This window comes from Panulirus ornatus, chromosome 56, assembly GCF_036320965.1.
Source record: "Panulirus ornatus isolate Po-2019 chromosome 56, ASM3632096v1, whole genome shotgun sequence".
NCBI classification, from domain to species: domain Eukaryota; kingdom Metazoa; phylum Arthropoda; class Malacostraca; order Decapoda; family Palinuridae; genus Panulirus; species Panulirus ornatus.
In genome coordinates, this window is record NC_092279.1 from 8,232,228 (window position 1) to 8,254,879 (window position 22,652).

General features: G+C 42.6%; 1 protein-coding gene across 1 annotated transcript in view; it reads right to left on the bottom strand.

Moving 5' to 3' along the window:
• Positions 1 to 22,652, bottom strand: part of LOC139765858 (uncharacterized) — a 378,458-nt gene that overhangs the window by 40,074 nt on the left and 315,732 nt on the right. Inside the window, exon 22 of the mRNA XM_071693716.1 lies at positions 12,883 to 12,995. Within this exon, the coding sequence (XP_071549817.1) occupies positions 12,883 to 12,995 (113 nt within the window). The remainder of the gene's footprint in view (positions 1 to 12,882; positions 12,996 to 22,652) is intronic.

A 22,652-nucleotide genomic window follows, 5' to 3' on the forward strand; every position in this document is an offset into this window, starting at 1 on the left:
TGGAGAAAAACTGGAGGAAGTGAAGTGTTTTAGATATCTGGGAGTGGATCTGTCAGCGGATGGAACCATGGAAGCGGAAGTGGATCATAGGGTGGGGGAGGGGGCGAAAATTTTGGGAGCCTTGAAAAATGTGTGGAAGTCGAGAACATTATCTCGGAAAGCAAAAATGGGTATGTTTGAAGGAATAGTGGTTCCAACAATGTTGTATGGTTGCGAGGCGTGGGCTATGGATAGAGTTGTGTGCAGGAGGATGGATGTGCTGGAAATGAGATGTTTGAGGACAATGTGTGGTGTGAGGTGGTTTGATCGAGTAAGTAACGTAAGGGTAAGAGAGATGTGTGGAAATAAAAAGAGCGTGGTTGAGAGAGCAGAAGAGGGTGTTTTGAAATGGTTTGGGCACATGGAGAGAATGAGTGAGGAAAGATTGACCAAGAGGATATATGTGTCGGAGGTGGAGGGAACGAGGAGAAGAGGGAGACCAAATTGGAGGTGGAAAGATGGAGTGAAAAAGATTTTGTGTGATCGGGGCCTGAACATGCAGGAGGGTGAAAGGAGGGCAAGGAATAGAGTGAATTGGAGCGATGTGGTATACAGGGGTTGACGTGCTGTCAGTGGATTGAATCAAGGCATGTGAAGCGTCTGGGGTAAACCATGGAAAGCTGTGTAGGTATGTATATTTGCGTGTGTGGACGTATGTACATGTGTATGGGGGGGGTTGGGCCATTTCTTTCGTCTGTTTCCTTGCGCTACCTCGCAAACGCGGGAGACAGCGACAAAGTATAAAAAAAAAAAAAAAAAAAAATATATATATATATATATATATACAGCGCTGGTGGCTGATTCATGTGTGAAACTGCAGAAGCTGGTGACTGAGTTTGGAAAAGTGTGTGGAAGAAGAAAGTTAAGAGTAAATGTGAATAAGAGCAAGGTTATTAGGTATAGTAGGGTTGAGGGTCAAGTCAATTGGGAGGTGAGTTTGAATGGAGAAAAACTGGAGGAAGTGAAGTGTTTTAGATATCTGGGAGTGGATCTGGCAGCAGATGGAACCATGGAAGCGGAAGTGGATCATAGGGTGGGGGAGGGGGCGAAAATCCTGGGGGCCTTGACGAATGTGTGGAAGTCGAGAACATTATCTCGGAAAGCAAAAATGGGTATGTTTGAAGGAATAGTGGTTCCAACAATGTTGTATGGTTGCGAGGCGTGGGCTATGGATAGAGTTGTGCGCAGGAGGATGGATGTGCTGGAAATGAGATGTTTGAGGACAATGTGTGGTGTGAGGTGGTTTGATCGAGTGAGTAACGTAAGGGTAAGAGAGATGTGTGGAAATAAAAAGAGCATGGTTGAGAGAGCAGAAGAGGGTGTTTTGAAGTGGTTTGGGCACATGGAGAGAATGAGTGAGGAAAGATTGACCAAGAGGATATATGTGTCGGAGGTGGAGGGAACGAGGAGAAGAGGGAGACCAAATTGGAGGTGGAAAGATGGAGTGAAAAAGATTTTGTGTGATCGGGGCCTGAACATGCAGGAGGGTGAAAGGAGGGCAAGGAATAGAGTGAATTGGAGCGATGTGGTATACCGGGGTTGACGTGCTGTCAGTGGATGGAATCAAGGCATGTGAAGCGTCTGGGGTAAACCATGGAAAGCTGTGTAGGTATGTATATTTGCGTGTGTGGACGTATGTATATACATGTGTATGGGGGGGGGTTGGGCCATTTCTTTCGTCTGTTTCCTTGCGCTACCTCGCAAACGCGGGAGACAGCGACAAAGTATAAGAAAAAAAAAAAAATATATATATATATATATATATATATATATATATATATATATATATATATATACCTCCTTCCAGAACGTCTTTTTATTCTCCCTAAAATTTAATGATACTCTCTCACCCCAACTCTCATTGGCCCTCTTTTTCACCTCTTCCACCTTTCTCTTGACCTCCTGCCTCTTTCGTTTATACATCTCCCACTCAATTGCATTTTTTCCCAGCAAAAATCGTCCAAATGCCCCTCTCTTCCCTTTCACTAATAATCTTACTTCTTCATCCCACCACTCACTACCCTTTCTAATCAACCCACCTCCCACTCTTCTCATGCCACAAGCATCTTTTGCGCAATCCATCACTGATTCCCTAAATACATCCCATTCCTCCCCCACTCCCCTTACTTCCATTGTTCTCACCTTTTTCCATTCTGTACTCAGTCTCTCCTGGTACTTCCTCAGTGCGTAAGACAAGAGAGCAAATGGGAACTTCAGTGAAGGGCGCAAATGGGGAGGTGATAACAAGTAGTGGTGATGTGAGAAGGAGATGGAGTGAGTATTTTGAAGGTTTGTTGAATGTGTTTGATGATAGAGTGGCAGATATAGGGTGTTTTGGTCGAGGTGGTGTGCAAAGTGAGAAGGTTAGGGAAAATGATTTGGTAAACAGAGAAGTGGTAGTAAAAGCTTTGCGGAAGATGAAAGCCGGAAAGGCAGCAGGTTTGGATGGTATTGCAGTGGAATTTATTAAAAAAGGGAGTGACTGTATTATTGACTGGTTGGTAAGGTTATTTAATGTATGTATGATTCATGGTGATGTGCCTGAGGATTGGCGGAATGCGTGCATAGTGCCATTGTACAAAGGGAAAGGGGATAAGAGTGAGTGCTCAAATTACAGAGGTATAAGTTTGTTGAGTATTCCTGGTAAATTATATGGGAGGGTATTGATTGAGAGGGTGAAGGCATGTACAGAGCATCAGATTGGGGATGAGCAGTGTGGTTTCAGAAGTGGTAGAGGATGTGTGGATCAGGTGTTTGCTTTGAAGAATGTATGTGAGAAATACTTAGAAAAGCAAATAGATTTGTATGTAGCATTTATGGATCTGGAGAAGGCATATGATAGAGGTGATAGAGATACTCTGTGGAAGGTATTAAGAATATATGGTGTGGGAGGCAAGTTGTTAGAAGCAGTGAAAAGTTTTTTTCGAGGATGTAAGGCATGTGTACGTGTAGGATGAGAGGAAAGTGATTGGTTCTAAGTGAATGTAGGTTTGCGGCAGGGGTGTGTGATGTCTCCATGGTTGTTTAATTTGTTTATGGATGGGTTTGTTAGGGAGGTGAATGCAAGAGTTTTGGAAAGAGGGGCAAGTATGGGGGAGGGGGCGAAAATCCTGGGAGCCTTGAAGAATGTGTGGAAGTCGAGAACATTATCTCGGAAAGCAAAAATGGGTATGTTTGAAGGAATAGTGGTTCCAACAATGTTGTATGGTTGCGAGGCGTGAGCTATGGATAGAGTTGTGCGCAGGAGGATGGATGTGCTGGAAATGAGATGTTTGAGGGCAATGTGTGGTGTGAGATGGTTTGATCGAGTAAGTAACGTAAGGGTAAGAGAGATGTGAGGAAATAAAAAGAGCGTGGTTGAGAGAGCAGAAGAGGGTGTTTTGAAATGGTTTGGGCACATGGAGAGAATGAGTGAGGAAAGATTGACCAAGAATATATATGTGTCGGAGGTGGAGAGAACGAGAAGTGGGAGACCAAATTGGAGGTGGAAAGATGGAGTGAAAAAGATTTTGTGATCGGGGCCTGAACATGCAGGAGGGTGAAAGGAGGGCAAGGAATAGAGTGAATTGGAGCGATGTGGTATACCGGGGTTGACGTGCTGTCAGTGGATTGAATCAAGGCATGTGTATGGGGGTGGGTTGGGCCATTTCTTTCGTCTGTTTCCTTGCGCTACCTCGCAAACGCGGGAGACAGCGGCAAAAAAAAAAAAAAAAAAAAAAAAAAATATATATATATATATATATATATATATATATATATATATATATATATATGATGATAGAGTGGCAGATATAGGGTGTTTTGGTCAAGGTGGTGTGCAAAGTGAGAGGGTTAGGGAAAATGATTTGGTAAACAGAGAAGAGGTAGTAAAAGCTTTGCGGAAGATGAAAGCCGGAAAGGCAGCGGGTTTGGATGGTACTGCAGTGGAATTTATTAAAAAAGGGGGTGACTATATTGTTGACTGGTTGGTAAGGTTATTTAATGTATGTATGATTCATGGTGATGTGCCTGAGGATTGGCGGAATGCTTGCATAATTCCATTGTACAAAGGCAAAGGGGATAAGAGTGAGTGCTCAAATTACAGAGGTATAAGTTTGTTGAGTATTCCTGGTGAATTATATGGGAGGCTATTGATTGAGAGGGTGAAGGCATGTACAGAGCATCAGATTGGGGAAGAGCAGTGTGGTTTCAGAAGTGGTAGAGGATGTGTGGATCAGGTGTTTGCTTTGAAGAATGTATGTGAGAAATACTTAGAAAAGCAAATGGATTTGTATGTAGCATTTATGGATCTGGAGAAGGCATATGATAGAGTTGACAGAGATGCTCTGTGGAAGTTATTAAGAATATATGGTGCGGGACGCAACTTTGTTAGAAGCAGTGAAAAGTTTTTATCGAGGATGTAAGGCATGTGTACGAGTAGGAAGAGAGGAAAGTCATTGGTTTTCAGTGAATGTAGGTTTGCGACAGGGGTGTGTGATGTCTCCATGGTTGTTTAATTTGTTTATGGATGGGCTTGTTAGGGAGGTGAATGCAAGAGTTTTGGAAAGAGAGGTAAGTATGCAGTCTGTTGTGGATGAGAGAGCCTGGGAAGTGAGTCAGTGACTGAGTTTGGTAAAGTGTGTGAAAGAAGAAAGTTGAGAGTAAATGAGAATAAGAGCAAGGTTATTAGGTACAGTAGGATTGAGGGTCAAGTCAGTTGGGTGGTAGGTTTGAATGGAGAAAAATTGGAGTAAGTGAAGTGTTTTAGATATCTGGGAGTGGATTTGGCAGCGGATGGAACCATGGAAGCCAAAATTCTGGGAGCCTTGAAGAATGTGTGGAAGTTGAGAACATTATCTCAGAAAGCAAAAATGGGTATGTTTGAAGGAATAGTGGTCCCAACAATGTTGTATGGTTGTGAGGTGTGGGCTATGGATAGAGTTGTGCGCAGGAAAGTGGATGTGCTGGAAATGAGATGTTTGAGGACAATATGTGGTGTGAGGTGGTTTGATCGAGTAAGTAATAATAGGGAAAGAGAGATGTGTGGTAATAAAAAGAGTGTTGTTGAGAGAGCAGAAGAAGGTGTTTTGAAATGGTTTAGTCACATGGAGAGAATGAGTGAGGAAAGATTGACCAAGAGGATACATGTGTCAGAGGTGGAGGGAACGAGGAGAAGCGGGAGACCTAATTGGAGGTGGAAAGATGGAGTGAAAAAGATTTTGTGTGATCGGGGCCTGAACATGCAGGAGGGTGAAAGGCGTGTAAGGAATAGAGTGAATTGGAACGATGTGGTACACCGCGGTCGACATGCTGTCAATGGATTGAACCAGGGCATGTGAAGCGTCTGGGGTAAACCATGGAAAGTTCTGTGGGGCCTGGATGTGGAAAGGGAGCTGTGGTTTCGGTGCATTATTACATGACAGCTAGAGACTGAGTGTGAACGAATGGGGCCTTTGTTGTCTTTTCCTATCGCTACCTCGCACACATGAGGGGGAGGGTGTTGTTATTAATTTCTAATTAATTTTTAATTTTCCAAAAGAAGGAACAGAGGGGGCCAGGTGAGGATATTCCAAAAAAGGCCCAGTGGGTTGGGCTATTCTTTCGTCTATTTCCTTGCGCTACCTCGCTAACGCGGGAGACAGCGACAAAGCAAAACAATAATAATAATAATTTTATATTTATTTATTTATTTTGCTTTGTCGCTGTCTCCCGCGTTAGCGAGGTAGCGCAAGGAAGCAGACAAAAGAATGGCCAAACCCGCCCACATACACATGTATATACATATACGTCCACACACGCAAATATACATACCTATACATCTCAATATACACATATATATACACACACAGACATATACATATATGCACATGTACATAATTCATACTGTCTGCCTTTCTTTGTTCCCATCGCCACCTCGCCACACATGGAATAACAACCCCTTCCCCCATCATGTGTGCGAGGTAGCGCTAGGAAAAGACAACAAAGGCCACATTCGTTCACACTCAGTCTCTAGCTGTCATGTAATAATGCACTGAAACCACAGCTCCCTTGCCACATCCAGGCCCCACACAACTTTCCATGGTGTACCACAGACGCTTCACTTGCCCTGGTTCAATCCACTGACAGCACGTCGACCCCGGTATACCACATCGTTCCAACTCACTCTATTCCTTACACGCCTTTCACCCTCCTGCATGTTCAGGCCCCGATCACACAAAATCTTTTTCACTCCATCTTTCCACCACCAATTTGGTCTCCCATTTATCCTCGTTCCCTCCACCTCTGACACATATCCTCACTCATTCTCTCCATGTGACCAAACCATTTCAAAACACCCTCTTCTGCTTTCTCAACCACACTCTTTTTATTTCCACACATCTCTCTTACCCTTACATTACTTACTCGATCAAACCACCTCACACCACATATCGTTCTCAAACATCTCATTTCCAGCACATCCACCCTCCTGTGCACAACTCTATCCATAGCCCACGCTTCGCAACCATACAACATTGTTGGAACCACTATTCCTTCAAACATACCCATTTTTGCTTTCCGAGATAATGTTCTCGACTTCCAAACATTCTTCCAGGCTCCCAGAATTTTCGTTCCCTCCCCCACCCTATGATTCACTTCCGCTTCCATGGTTACATCCACTGCCAGATCCACTCCCAGATATCTAAAACACTTTACTTCCTCCAGTTTTTCCCCATTCAAACTTACCTCCCAGTTGACTTGACCCTCAACCCTATTGTATCTAATAACCTTGCTCTTATTCACATTTACTCTTAACTTTCTTCTTTCACACACTTTACCAAACTCAGTCACCAGCTTCTGCAGTTTCTTACATGAATCAGCCACCAGTGCTGTATCATCAGCGAACAACATCTGACTCACTTCCCAAGCTCTCTCATCCACACTTGCCCCTCTTTCCAAAACTCTTGCATTCACCCCCCTAACAACCCCATCCATAAACAAATTAAACAACCATGGAGACATCACACACCCCTACCGCAAACCTACATTCACTGAGAACCAATCACTTTCCTCTCTTCCTACACATACACATGCCTTACATCCTCGATAAAAACTTTTCACTGCTTCTAACAACTTGCCTCCCACACCATATATTCTTAAAACCTTCCACAAAGCATCTCTATCATCTCTATCATATGCCTTCTCCAGATCTATAAATGCTACATAAAAATCCATTTGTTTTTCTAAGTATTTCTCACATACATTCTTCAAAGCTAACATCTGATCCACACATACTCTACCACTTCTGAAACCACACTGCTCTTCCCCAATCTGATGCTCTGTACATGCCTTCACCCTCTCAATCAATACCCTCCCATATAATTTACCAGGAATACTCAACAAACTTATACCTCTGTAATTTGAGCACTCACTCTTATCCCCTTTGCCTTTGTACAATGGCACTATGCATGCATTCCGCCAATCCTCAGGCACCTCACCATGAGTCATACATACATTAAATAACCTTACCAACCAGTCAACAATACAGTCACCCTTTTTTTAATAAATTCCACTGCAATACCATCCAAACCTGCTGCCTTTCCAGCTTTCATCTTCCGCAAAGCTTTTACTACCTCTTCTCTGTTTACCAAATCATTTTCCCTAACCCTCTCACTTTGCACACCACCTCGACCAAAACACCCTATATCTGCCACTCTATCATCAAATCCATTCAACAAACCTTCAAAATACTCACTCAATCTCCTTCTCACATCACCACTACTTGTTATCACCTCCCCATTAGCCCCCTTCACTTAAGTTCCCATTTGCTCCCTTGTCTTACACACTATATTTACCTCCTTCCAAAACATCTTTTTATTCTCCCTGAAATTTAATGATACTCTCTCACCCCAACTCTCATTTGCCCTCTTTTTCACCTCTTGCACCTTTCTCTTAACCTCCTGTCTCTTTCTTTTATACCTCTCCCACTCATTTGCATTTTTTCCCTGCAAAAATCATACAAATGCCTCTCTCTTCTCTTTCACTATTAATCTTACTTCTTCATCCCACCACTCACTACCTTTTCTAATCAACCCACCTCCCACACTTCTCAAGCCACAAGCATCTTTTGCGCAAGCCATCACTGCTTCCCTAAATACATCCCATTCCTCCCCCACTCCCCTTACCTCCTTTGTTCTCACCTTTTTCCATTCTGTCGTCAGTCTCTCCTGGTACTTCCTCACACAAGTCTCCTTCCCAAGCTCACTTACTCTCACCACTCTCTTCACCCCAACATCCTCTCTTCTTTTCTGAAAACCCCACAAATCTTCACCTTCACCTCCACAAGATAATGATCAGACATACCTCCAGTTGCACCTCTCAGCACATTAACATCAATAAGTCTCTCTTTCGTGCATCTATCAATTAACACGTGATCCAATAACACTCTCTGGCCATCTCTCCTACTTACATACGTATACTTATGTATATCTCGCTTTTTAAACCAGGCATTCCCAATCACCAGTCCTTTTTCAGCACATAAATCTACAAGCTCTTCACCATTTCCATTTACAACACTGAACACTCCATGTAAACCAATTATTCCCTTAACTGACACATTACTCACCTTTGCATTCAAATCACCCATCACTATAACCCGGTCACGTGCATCAAAACCACTAACACACTCATTCAGCTGCTCCCAAAACACTTGCCTCTCATGATCTTTCTTCTCATGCCCAGGTGCATATGCACCAATAATCACCCATCTCTCTCCATCAACTTTCAGCTTTACCCATATCAATCTAGAATTTACTTTCTTACACTCTATCACATACTCCCACAACTCCTGATTCAGGAGTAGTGCTACTCCTTCCCTTGCTCTTGTCCTCTCACTAACCCCTGACTTTACTCCCGAGACATTCCCAAACCACTCTTCCCCTTTACCCTTGAGCTTCGTTTCACTCAGAGCCAAAACATCCAGGTTCCTTCCCTCAAACATACTACCTAGCTCCTCTTTTTTCTCAACTTGGTTACATCCACACACATTTAGACACCCCAATCTGAGCCTTTGAGAAGGATGAGCACTCCTTGCGTGACTCCTTCTTCTGTTTCCACTTTTAGAAAGTTAACATACAAGGAGGGGAGAGTTTCTGACCCCTGCTCCCGTCCCCTTTAGTCGCCTTCTACGACATGTGAGGAATGCGTGGGAAGTATTCTTTCTCCCCTATCCCCAGGGAAACAAACAAGGTAGCGCAAGGAAACAGACGAAAGAATGGCCCAACCCACACACATACACATGTATATACATACACATCCACACACGCAAATATACATACCTATACATCTCAACATATACAAATATACACACACACAGACATATACATATATACACATGTACATAATTCATACTGTCTGCCCTTATTAATTCCCATCGCCACCCCACCACACATGAAATAACAACCCCCTCCCCCCCTTATGTGTGCGAGGTAGCACTAGGAAAATACAATAAAAGCCACATTCGTTCACACCCAGTCTCTAGCTGTCATATAATAATGCCCGAAACCACAGCTCCCTTTCCACATCCAGGCCCCACAGAACTTTCCATGGTTTACCCCAGATGCTTCACATGCCCTGGTTCAATCCATTGTCAGCATGTCAACCCCAGTATACCACATTGTTCCAATTCACTCTATTCCTTGCACGCCTTTCACCCTCCTGCGTGTTCAGGCCCCGATCACTCAAAATCTTTTCCACTTCATCCTTCCACCTCCAATTTGGTCTCCCACTTCTCGTTCCCTTCACCTCTGACACATACATCCTCTTTGTCAACCTCTCCTCACTCATTCTCTCCATGTAACCAAACCATTTCAAAACATCCTCTTCTGCTCTCTCAACCACACTCTTTTCATTACCGCACATCTCTCTTACCCTATTTTTACATACTCGATCAAACCACCTCACATTACATATTGTCCTCAAACATTTCATTTCCAGCACATCCACTCTCCTGCACACTCTTTCCATAGCCCACGCCTCGCAACCATACAACATTGTTGGAACCACTATTCCTTCAAACATACCCATTTTTGCTTTCCGAGATAATGTTCTCCACTTCCACACATTCTTCAACACTCCCAGAATTTTCGCCTCCTCCCCCACCCTATGACTCACTTTCGCTTCCATGGTTCCATCCGCTGCCAAATCCACTCTTAGATATCTAAAACACTTCACTTCCTCCAGTTTTTCTCCATTCAAACTTACCTCCCAACTGACTTGACCCTCAACCCTACTGTACCTAATAACCTTGCTCTTATTCACATTTACTCTCAACTTTCTTCTTTCACACACTACCAAATATATATTTCTATCTATCTATTTTGCTTTGTCGCTGTCTCCCGCGTTTGCGAGGTAGCGCAAGGAAACAGACGAAAGAAAGTCCCAACCCACCCCCATACACATGTATATACATACACGTCCACACACGCAAAAATACATACCTATACATCTCAATGTACACGTATATATACACACACACACACATACATATATACACATGCACACAATTTACACTGCCTTTATTCACTCCCATCGCCACCTCGCCACACATGGAATAACATCCCCCTCCCCCTCATGTGTGCAAGGTAGCGCTATATAGATATATATATATATATATATATATATATATATATTTTTTTTTTTGCTTTGTCGCTGTCTCCCGCGTTTGCGAGGTAGCGCAAAAAAACAGATGAAAGAAATGGCCCAACCCACCCCCATACACATGTATATACATACGTCCACACACGCAAATATACATACCTACACAGCTTTCCATGGTTTACCCCAGACGCTTCACATGCCCTGATTCAATCCACTGACAGCACGTCAACCCCAGTATACCACATTGATCCAATTCACTCTATTCCTTGCCCTCCTTTCACCCTCCTGCATGTTCAGGCCCCGATCACACAAAATCTTTTTCACTCCATCTTTCCACCTCCAATTTGGTCTCCCACTTCTCCTCATTCCCTCCACCTCCGACACATATATCCTCTTGGTCAATCTTTCCTCACTCATTCTCTCCATGTGCCCAAACCATTTCAAAACACGCTCTTCTGCTCTCTCAACCACGCTCTTTTTATTTCCACACATCTCTCTTACCCTTACGTTACTTACTCGATCAAACCACCTCACACCACACATTGTCCTCAAACATCTCATTTCCAGCACATCCATCCTCCTGCGCACAACTCTATCTATAGCCCATGCCTCGCAACCATACAACATTGTTGGAACCACTATTCCTTCAAACATACCCATTTTTGCTTTCCGAGATAATGTTCTCGACTTCCACACATTCTTCAAGGCTCCCAGGATTTTCGCCCCCTCCCTCATGGTTCCATGGTTCCATCTGCTGCCAGATCCACTCCCAGATATCTAAAACACTTTACTTCCTCCAGTTTTTCACCATTCAAACTTACCTCCCAATTGACTTGACCCTCAACCCTACTGTGCCTAATAACCTTGCTCTTATTCACATTTACTCTTAACTTTCTTCTTTCACACACTTTACCAAACTCAGTCACCAGCTTCTCATCCCCAACAGATTTCATACTTGCCCCTCTTTCCAAAACTCTTGCATTCACCTCCCTAACAACCCCATCCATAAACAAATTAAACAACCATGGAGACATCACACACCCCTGCCGCAAACCTACATTCACTGAGAACCAATCACTTTCCTCTCTTCCTACACGTACACATGCCTTACATCCTCGATAAAAACTTTTCACTGCTTCTAACAACTTGCCTCACACACCATATATTCTTAGTACCTTCCACAGAGCATCCTTATCAACTCTATCATATGCCTTCTCCAGATCCATAAATGCTACACACAAATCCATTTGCTTTTCTAAGTATTTCTCACATACATTCTTCAAAGCAAACACCTGATCCACACATCCTTTACCAATTCTGAAACCACACTGCTCTTCCCTAATCTGATGCTCTGTACATGCCTTCACCCTCTCAATCAATACACTCCCATATAAATTACCAGGAATACTCAACAAACTTATACCTGTATATTTCTTTCCTTCCTTCAAACTATTCGCCATTTCCCACATTAGCGAGGTAGCGTTAAGAACAGAGGACTGGGCCTTTGAGGGAATATCCTCACTTGGCCCCCTTCTCTGTTCCTTCTTTTGGAAAATAAAAAAAAAGAGAGGGGAGGATTTCCAGCCCCCTGCTCCCTCCCCTTTTAGTCGCCTTCTATGACACGCAGGGAATACGGGGGAAGTATTCTTTCTCCCCTACATATCCCTGGGAATAGGGGAGAAAGAATATATCCATGCCCCACAGACCTTTCCATTAATTTTACAGTATCTTATCCCAGTAGGCCCTTTGGTTACCTATTGTACCTATCTGATCATGATAAATTCACAAATTCTTGATGGTCTTATGTAATCTAGTATTTCTCCTTTTACCACATCAGTTTTCTAGAAGGCATACATAATCAGTATCGATTACCAGAAATTCAGGAATATGTAAAGCTTGTATAGTTTTATTTACAAATGTATACTGTACATATTATATATGGTTTCATAACATTTTTTAGAGATCTGTCAAAGAGTGTAGAATATTTTGGCATACACATACACAGACATATACATATATACACATGTACATATTTATACTTGCTTGCCTTCATCCATTCCTGGCACCATCCTGCCCACTATGGAACAGCATTACACATGAATGGATCAGCATTGTCAAATATGGAAACAAAGTATTACATGTTCCAATCATGGTATTCATTTTTGAAAAAATGTATGAATCAGACTACAGTCTAAAGAAACATGAAATAATTCTTTATGTGTGACTCACCTTTACGATTAAACTTGTAATAGTTATTTTCATACATAGGCCTTGTCATGCCAAAATCTGCAAGCTTAACAGTTCTGTTTGCATTCACTAAACAATTCCGACATGCAACATCCCTGAAATAAAAGGATTAATTATTCTCTGACAAGGAAAGCTGGAACTAGGAAAATTTTTAAAAAATTATAAACTTGTACACAAAGCAGTTCTAATTTCACAGTTCTAACTCCTGTACTTCTCAAGAGAACCTGTCTCTAATCATTCAAATTATAATCAATAAAGGATACTTACTAAGGTTTGCAACTAACCAACACATTATCCCTCTTACATTGTTTATTTTTTCATATCCATTCACCAAAGAACTTCAACAAACTGAAAGCATTTTTTTGGAAAGGTAAAGAAGGAATGGATAGAATCTTTTCATTGAAGGTTTAAGAAAATAACCTTGTCCCTTTGCTCCAAATAACTATCATACACACAATTACACAATTCTCCCATACCTGATTATTATAATGTAAGCCTGCTCCCTTTACATATGTACCCTATTATTTGCTCATCAGCTCTGCATGTCATTTTGCATCTCACCACAGCCTAATGTTTTCACTTCACCTTGAAGGCTGCAAAACCTTATCCCTCCAAAGCAGTGTCCCACAAACATGTGAAAATATCTCTTGGTAATATACTAGATACGGCTTGTTCATCCGCATATTCAGTGATGAGGCAGAAGCCTAAACTCACCCTGTGCTATTGACTCAAATGGTATTCACAGCAAAGTGCTCTTCAGAATAGGTCCATTCTCAGCCAAACAACACCTTCACTGGGTTAACATCAATAGATCCACCTCACACTAGCTGCTTGAAGCTTACACATTTTGCAGATTTCAAGGGCCTGCCCAAAGTAGTCACGAAAGGTAACAGAAAAAGGAAAACTATTCACTGCACATTGCTTTGGAGAGAAAACGTTTTTCAATTTTCAAAACCTTCATTTTCTCCAAGGTCAGTTCCATGAGCACTGAGAGCATTAACAATCTGAAGGGTTACAGAAAATCTTCCCTTATGTCTAACCTCACAGCAAAGATCTTTCACTAGTAAATTGGAGGAACTCTGGAAACTTATTCTCCTGAAGCAGGAATACCCACAACCACTAGGTATGTTTACTGTCTATCAATCTATATATCTGATGCCCATTTCCTCTGGGAACTCCCATCAAGGGGTGGCCATGGCAAAAAGACTCTCCACTTATCCCTGTCCTTACATGCCTCCCTCACATACACCATTCCATGCATTCTTCTTGTCTCTCAACATCCAGTATTCCTTCACCATATTTGCCCATGTCACAAGTGGTCTTCAACTCAAACCAACCCCATTAATTGTACTATCATACGCTTTCCTTGTAAACTCCCAGTCTGGCATTCTTTTCACAAGCCCAAACCACCTCCAAGTGTTACACTTCACCCATTCTATCACTCCATAATTCACTCCCTTTGCATTCCTTGGCATACCACATCTCTCATACACCCATTCATTTCTTACTACATTCTACCTAGTGACACCACATACTCTTCTCAAGTAGCTCATTTCCACAGCCTGGATTCTTGATCTCTGTGCCTCATACCATATGGGCCCACATTATGGCAACATAGGTCAGGGATGGGAGGACTATGCTGTTCCTTAATCCTCTCTTCACTTCCATACTTACACCTCTACCCTCCTTATTCTATTAAGGGACCCAAAGACTGCTCTCAACATTATCTCTCCTTCCACATCAAAACACTTAACCAAGACAGCTCTGAGACACTTAAATTCCCTCACTTCTTCCAGTCCTTTTCCCCCCATATATCCACAGCACAATTTAGTATGCTTTCTTCTTTCACTCTATATGGTTTTACAAAATCTATACTTTCACTCTTGTTTCCTTTCAAATACCATTACTTTACTTTTACTTGCATTCACTTTCAATCTCCTCAGCTTACACACATCATAAAACAGATTTAAAACCTTCTGTGGCTCCTCTTCATTCTCTGCAAGCAACACAGTATCATCTGCAAACAGGCTTGCCACTAACCACCATATCTCACGGCCACACTCCATCATCTCTGTACCCCTTTTCCCTAGTTTTGCTATCATCAACCTTATCTCTCTCTCTCTCTCTCTCTCTCTCTATATATATATATATATATATATATATATATATATTTATCATTATTTTTTATTTTGCTTTGTCGCTGTCTCCCGCGTTTGTGAGGTTGCACAAGGAAACAGACAAAAGAAATGGCCCAACCCATCCCCATACACATGTATATACATACACGTCCACACACGCGAATATACATACCTATACATCTCAATGTACACATATATATACACACAGACAAATACATATATACACATGTACATAATTCATACTATCTGCCTTTATTTATTCCCATCGCCACCTCGCCACACAAGGAATAACATCCCCCTCCCCCCTCATGTGTGCAAGGTAGCCCTAGGAAAAGACAATAAAGGCCCCATTCGTTCACACTCAGTCTCTAGCTGTCATGCAATAATGCCCGAAACCACAGCTCCCTTTCCACATCCAGGCCCCACACAACTTTCCATGGTTTACCCTAGACGCTTCACATGCCCTGATTCAATCCACTGACAGCACGTCGACCCCGGTATACCACATTGATCCAATTCACTCTATTCCTTGCCCGCCTTTCACCCTCCTGCATGTTCAGGCCCCGATCACTCAAAATCTTTTTCACTCCATCTTTCCACCTCCAATTTGGTCTCCCACTTCTCCTCGTTCCCTCCACCTCTAACACATATATCCTCTTGGTCAATCTTTCCTCACTCATTCTTTCCATGTGCCCAAACCATTATCCCTGGGAATAGGGGAGAAAGAATACTTCCCACGTATTCCCTGCGTGTTGTAGAAGGCGACTAAAAGGGAAGGGAGCGGGGGGCTGGAAATCCTCCTCTCTCGGTTTTTTAATTTTCCAAAAGGAGGGACAGAGAAGGGGGCCAGGTGAGGATATTCCCTCAAAGGTCCAGTCCTCTGTTCTTAACGCAACCTCGCTAATGCGGGAGATGGCGAATAGTATGAAAGAAAAGAAATATATATATATATATAAGTATTCTTTTTTTTTTCTTTCAAACTATTCGCCATTTCCCGCGTTAGCAAGGCAGTGTTAAGAACAGAGGACTAAACCTCTGAGGGAATATCCTCACCTGGCCCCCTTCTCTGTTCCTTCCTTTGGAAAATTAAAAAAAACAAAAAAAACAAGAGGGGAGGATTTCCAGCCCCCCGCTCCCTCCCCTTTCAGTCGCCTTCTACGACACGCAGGGAATAAGTGGGAAGTATTCTTTCTCCCCTATCCCCAGGCATATATAAATATATATATATTCTCCCTGGGGATAGGGGATTAAGAATACTTCCCAGGTGAGGATATTCCAAAAAAGGCCCAGTCCTCTGTTCTTAACGCTACCTCGCTAACGCGGGAAATGGCGAATAGTTTAAAAGAAAATGAAAATATATATATATATATATATATATATATATATATATATATATATATATTATCCCTGGGGATAGGGGAGAAAGAATACTTCCCACGTATTCCCTGCGTGTCGTAGAAGGCGACTAAAAGGGGAGGGAGCGGGGGGCTGGAAATCTTCCCCTCTCGTTTTTTTTTTTAATTTTCCAAAACAAGGAACACAGAAGGGGGCCAGGTGAGGATATTCCCTCCAAGGCCCAGTCCTCTGTTCTTAACGCTACCTCGCTAACGCGGGAAATGGCGAATAGTTTGAAGAAAAAAAAAAAAAAAAAAAATATATATATATATATATATATATATATATATATATATATATATATATATATCTTTTTTCTTCTTTCTTTCATACTATTCGCCATTTCCCGCGATAGCGAGGTAGCGTTAAGAACAGAGGACTGGGCCTTTGAGGGAATATTCTCACCTGACCCACTTCTCTGTTACTTCTTTTGGAAAAAAAACAGAGATATATATATATATATATATATATATATGGATTTGTATGTAGCATTTATGGATCTGGAGAAGGCATATGATAGAGTTGATAGAGATGCTCTGTGGAAGGTATTAAGAATATATGGTGTGGGAGGAAAGTTGTTAGAAGCAGTGAAAAGTTTTTATCGAGGATGTAAGGCATGTGTACGTGTAGGAAGAGAGGAAAGTGATTGGTTCTCAGTGAATGTAGGTTTGCGGCAGGGGTGTGTGATGTCTCCATGGTTGTTTAATTTGTTTATGGATGGGGTTGTTAGGGAGGTAAATGCAAGAGTTTTGGAAAGAGGGGCAAGTATGAAGTCTGTTGGGGATGAGAGAGCTTGGGAAGTGAGTCAGTTGTTGTTCGCTGATGATACAGCGCTGGTGGCTGATTCATGTGAGAAACTGCAGAAGCTGGTGACTGAGGTTGGAAAAGTGTGTTGAAGAAGAAAGTTAAGAGTAAATGTGAATAAGAGCAAGGTTATTAGGTACAGTAGGGTTGAGGGTCAAGTCAATTGGGAGGTGAGTTTGAATGGAGAAAAACTGGAGGAAGTGAAGTGTTTTAGATATCTGGGAGTGGATCTGGCAGCGGATGGAACCATGGAAGCGGAAGTGGATCATAGGGTGGGGGAGGGGGCGAAAATCCTGGGGGCCTTCAAAAAATGTGTGGAAGTCGAGAACATTATCTCGGAAAGCAAAAATGGGTATGTTTGAAGGAATAGTGGTTCCAACAATGTTGTATGGTTGCGAGGCGTGGGCTATGGATAGAGTTGTGCGCAGGAGGATGGATGTGCTGGAAATGAGATGTTTGAGGACAATGTGTGGTGTGAGGTGGTTTGATCGAGTGAGTAACGTAAGGGTAAGAGAGATGTGTGGAAATAAAAAGAGCGTGGTTGAGAGAGCAGAAGAGGGTGTTTTGAAGTGGTTTGGGCACATGGAGAGGATGAGTGAGGAAAGATTGACCAAGAGGATATATGTGTCGGAGGTGGAGGGAACAAGGAGAAGAGGGAGACCAAATTGGAGGTGGAAAGATGGAGTGAAAAAGATTTTGTGTGATCGGGGCCTGAACATGCAGGAGGGTGAAAGGAGGGCAGGGAATAGAGTGGACTGGAGCGATGTGGTATACCGGGGTTGACGTGCTGTCAGTGGATTGAAGCAAGGCATGTGAAGCGTCTGGGGTAAACCATGGAAAGCTGTGTAGGTATGTATATTTGCGTGTGTGGACGTATGTATATACATGTGTATGGGGGGGGGGTTGGGCCATTTCTTTCGTCTTTTCCTTGCGCTACCTCGCAAACGCGGGAGACAGCGACAAAGTACAATAAAAATATATATATATATATATATATATATATATATATATATATATATATATATATATATTTTCTTTTTTTTTTTATACTTTGTCGCTGTCTCCCGCGTTTGCGAGGTAGCGCAAGGAAACAGACGAAAGAAATGGCCCAACCCCCCCCCCCATATACATGTATATACATACGTCCACACACACAAATATACATACCTACACATATATATATATATATATATTTTCGCCCCCTCCCCGACCCAATGATTCACTTCCGCTTCCATGGTTCCATCCGCTGCCAGATCCACTCCCAGATATCTAAAACACTTTACTTCCTCCAGTTTTTCTCCATTCAAACTTACCTCCCAATTTACTTGATCCTCAACCCTACTGTACCTAATAACCTTGCTCTTATTCACATTTACTCTTAACTTTCTTCTTTCACACACTTTACCAAACTCAGTCACCAGCTTCTGCAGTTTCTCACATGAATCAGCCACCAGCGCTGTATCATCAGCGAACAACAACTGACACTTCCCAAGCTCTCTCATTCACAACTGACTTCATACTTGCCCCTCTTTAAAAAACTCTTGCATTCACCTCCCTAACAACCCCATCCATAAACAAATTAAACAACCATGGAGACATCACACAACCCTGCCGCAAACCTACATTCACTCAGAACCAATCACTTTCCTCTCTTCCTACACGTACACATGCCTTACATCATCGATAACAGCTTTTCACTGCTTCTAACAACTTGCCTCCCACACCATATATTCTTAATACCTTCCACAGAGCATCTCTATCAATTCTATCATATGCCTTCTCCAGATCCATAAATGCTACATACAAATCCATTTGCTTTTCTAAGTATTTCTCACATACATTCTTCAAAGCAAATAACTGATCCACACATCCTCTACCACTTCTGAAACCACACAGCTCTTCCCCAATCAGATGCTCTGTACATGCCTTCACCCTCTCAATCGATATCCCTCCCATATAATTTACCAGGAATACTCAACAAACTTATACCTCTGTAATTTGAGCACTCACTCTTATCCCCTTTGCCTTTGTACAATGGCACTATGCACGCATTCTGCCAATCCTCATGCACCTCACCATGAGTCATACATACATTAAATAACCTTACCAACCAGTCAAAAATAGAGTCACCCCCTTTTTTTAATAAATTCCACTGCAATACCATCCAAACCTGCTGCCTTGCCGGCTTTGAAGAATATATATATATATATATATATCTTTTTTTATACTAATTGCCATTTCCCACATTAGCGAGGTAGTGTTAAGAGCAGAGGATGAAGACTGGGCCTTTGAGGGAATATCCTCACCTGGCCCCCTTCTCTGTTTCTTCTTTTGGAAAAAAAAAAAAAAAAAAAAAAAGAGGGGGAGGATTTTCAGCCTCCAGCTCCCTTCCCTTTTAGACGCCTTCTACGACACGCAGGGAATACGTGGGAAGTATTCTTTCTCCCCTATCCCCAGGGATATATATATATATATATATATCACTTTCCTCTCTTCCTACACGAACACATGCCTTACATCCTCGATAAAAACTTTTCACTGCTTCTAACAACTTGCCTCCCACACAATATATTCTTAATACCTTCCACAGAACATCTCTATCAACTCTATCATATGCCTTCTCCAGATCCATAAATGCTACATACAAATCCATTTGTTTTTCTAAGTATTTCCTGCATACATTCTTCAAAGCAAACACCTGATCCACACATCCTCTACCACTTCTGAAACCACACTGCTCTTCCCCAATCTGATGCTCTGTACATGCCTTCACCCTCTCAATTGATACCCTCCCATATAATTTGCCAGGAATACTCAACAAACTTACACCTCTGTAATTTGAGCACTCACTCTTATCCCCTTTGCCTTTGTACAATGGCACTATGCACGCATTCCGCCAATCCTCAGGCACCTCACCATGAGTCATACATACATTAAATAACCTTACCAACCAGTCAATAATACAGTCACCCCCTTTTTTAATAAATTCCACTGCAATACCATCCAAACATGCTGCCTTGCCGGCTTTCATCTTCCGCAAAGCTTTTACTACCTCTTCTCTGTTTACCAAATCATTTTCCCTAACCCTCTCACTTTGCACACCACCTCGACCAAAACATAGTGAATGTAGGTTTGCGGCAGGGGTGTGTGATGTCTCCATGGTTGTTTAACTTGTTTATGGATGGAGTTGTTAGGGAGGTAAATGCAAGAGTTTTGGAAAGAGGGGCAAGTATGAAGTCTGTTGGGGACGAGAGAGCTTGGGAAGTGAGTCAGTTGTTGTTCGCTGATGATACAGCGCTGGTGGCTGATTCATGTGAGAAACTGCAGAAGCTGGTGACTGAGTTTGGTAAAGTGTGTGAAAGAAGAAAGTTAAGAGTAAATGTGAATAAGAGCAAGGTTATTAGGTACAGTAGGGTTGAGGGTCAAGTCAATTGGGGTAAGTTTGAATGGAGAAAAACTGGAGGAAGTAAAGTGTTTTAGATATCTGGGAGTGGATCTGGCAGCGGATGGAACCAAGGAAGCGGAAGTGGATCATAGGGTGGGGGAGGGGGCAAAAATCCTGGGAGCCTTGAAGAATGTGTGGAAGTCGAGAACATTATCTCAGAAAGCAAAAATGGGTATGTTTGAAGGAATAGTGGTTCCAACAATGTTGTATGGTTGCGAGGCGTGGGCTATGGATAGAGTTGTGCGCAGGAGGATGGATGTGCTGGAAATGAGATGTTTGAGGACAATGTGTGGTGTGAGGTGGTTTGATCGAGTAAATACCGTAAGGGTAAGAGAGATGTGTGGAAATAAAAAGAGTGTGGTTGAAAGAGCAGAAGAGGGTGTTTTGAAATGGTTTGGGCACATGGAGAGAATGAGTGAGGAAAGATTGATCAAGAGGATATATGTGTCGGAGGTGGAGGGAACGAGGAGAAGTGGGAGACCAAATTGGAGGTGGAAAGATGGAGTGAAAAAGATTTTGTGTGATCAGGGCTTGAACATGCAGGAGGGTGAGAGGAGGGCAAGGAATAGAGTGCATTGGATCGATGTGGTATACCGGGGTTGACGTGCTGTCAGTGGATTGAATCAGGGCATGTGAAGCGTCTGGGGTAAACCATGGAAAGCTGTGTAGGTATGTATGTTTGCGTGTGTGGACGTATGTATATACATGTGTATGGGGGTGGGTTGGGCCATTTCTTTCGTCTGTTTCCTTGCGCTACCTCGCAAACGCGGGAAACCAACAAAGCAAAAAAAAAAATATATTTATTTATTTATTTTGCTTTGTCGCTGTCTCCCGCGTTTGCGAGGTAGCGCAAGGAAACAGACGAAAGAAATGGCCCAACCCACCCCCATAAACATGTATATACACACACATCCACACACGCAAATATACATACCTATACATCACAATGTACACATATATATACACACACAGACACATACATATATACCCATGCACACGATTCACACTGTCTGCCTTTATTCATTCCCATCGCCACCTCACCACACATGGAATACCGTCCCCCTTCCCCCTCATGTGTGCGAGGTAGCACTAGGAAAAGACAACAAAGGCCTCATTCGTTCACACTCAGTCTCTAGCTGTCATGTAATAATGCCTGAAACCACAGCTCCCTTTCCACATCCAGGCCCCACACAGCTTTCCATGGTTTACCCCAGACGCTTCACATGCCCTGATTCAATCCGCTGACAGCACGTCAACCCCAGTATACCACATCGATCCAATTCACTCTATTCCCTGCCCACCTTTCACCCTCCTGCATGTTCAGGCCCCGATCACTCAAAATCTTTTTCACTCCATCTTTCCACCTCCAATTTGGTCTCCCACTTCTCCTCGTTCCCTTCACCTCTGACACATATATCCTCTTGGTCAATCTTTCCTCACTCATTCTCTCCATGTGACCAAACCATTTCAAAACACCCTCTTCTGCTCTCTCAACCACGCTCTTTTTATTTCCACACATCTCTCTTACCCTTACATTACTTACTCGATCAAACTACCTCACACCACACATTGTCCTCAAACATCTCATTTCCAGCACATCCACCCCCCTGTGCACAACTCTATCCATAGCCCACGCCTCGCAACCATACAACATTGTTGGAACCACTATTCCTTCAAACATACCCATTTTTGCTTTCCCAGATAATGTTCTCGACTTCCACACATTCTTCAAGGCTCCCAGGATTTTCGCCCCCTCCCCCACCCTATGATTCACTTCCGCTTCCATGGTTCCATCCGCTGCCAGATCCACTCCCAGGTATCTAAAACACTTCACTTCCTCCAGTTTTTCTCCATTCAAACTTATCTCCCAATTGACTTGACCCTCAACCCTACTGTACCTAATAACCTTGCTCTTATTCACATTTACTCTGAACTTTCTTCTTTCACACACTTTACCAAGCTCAGTCACC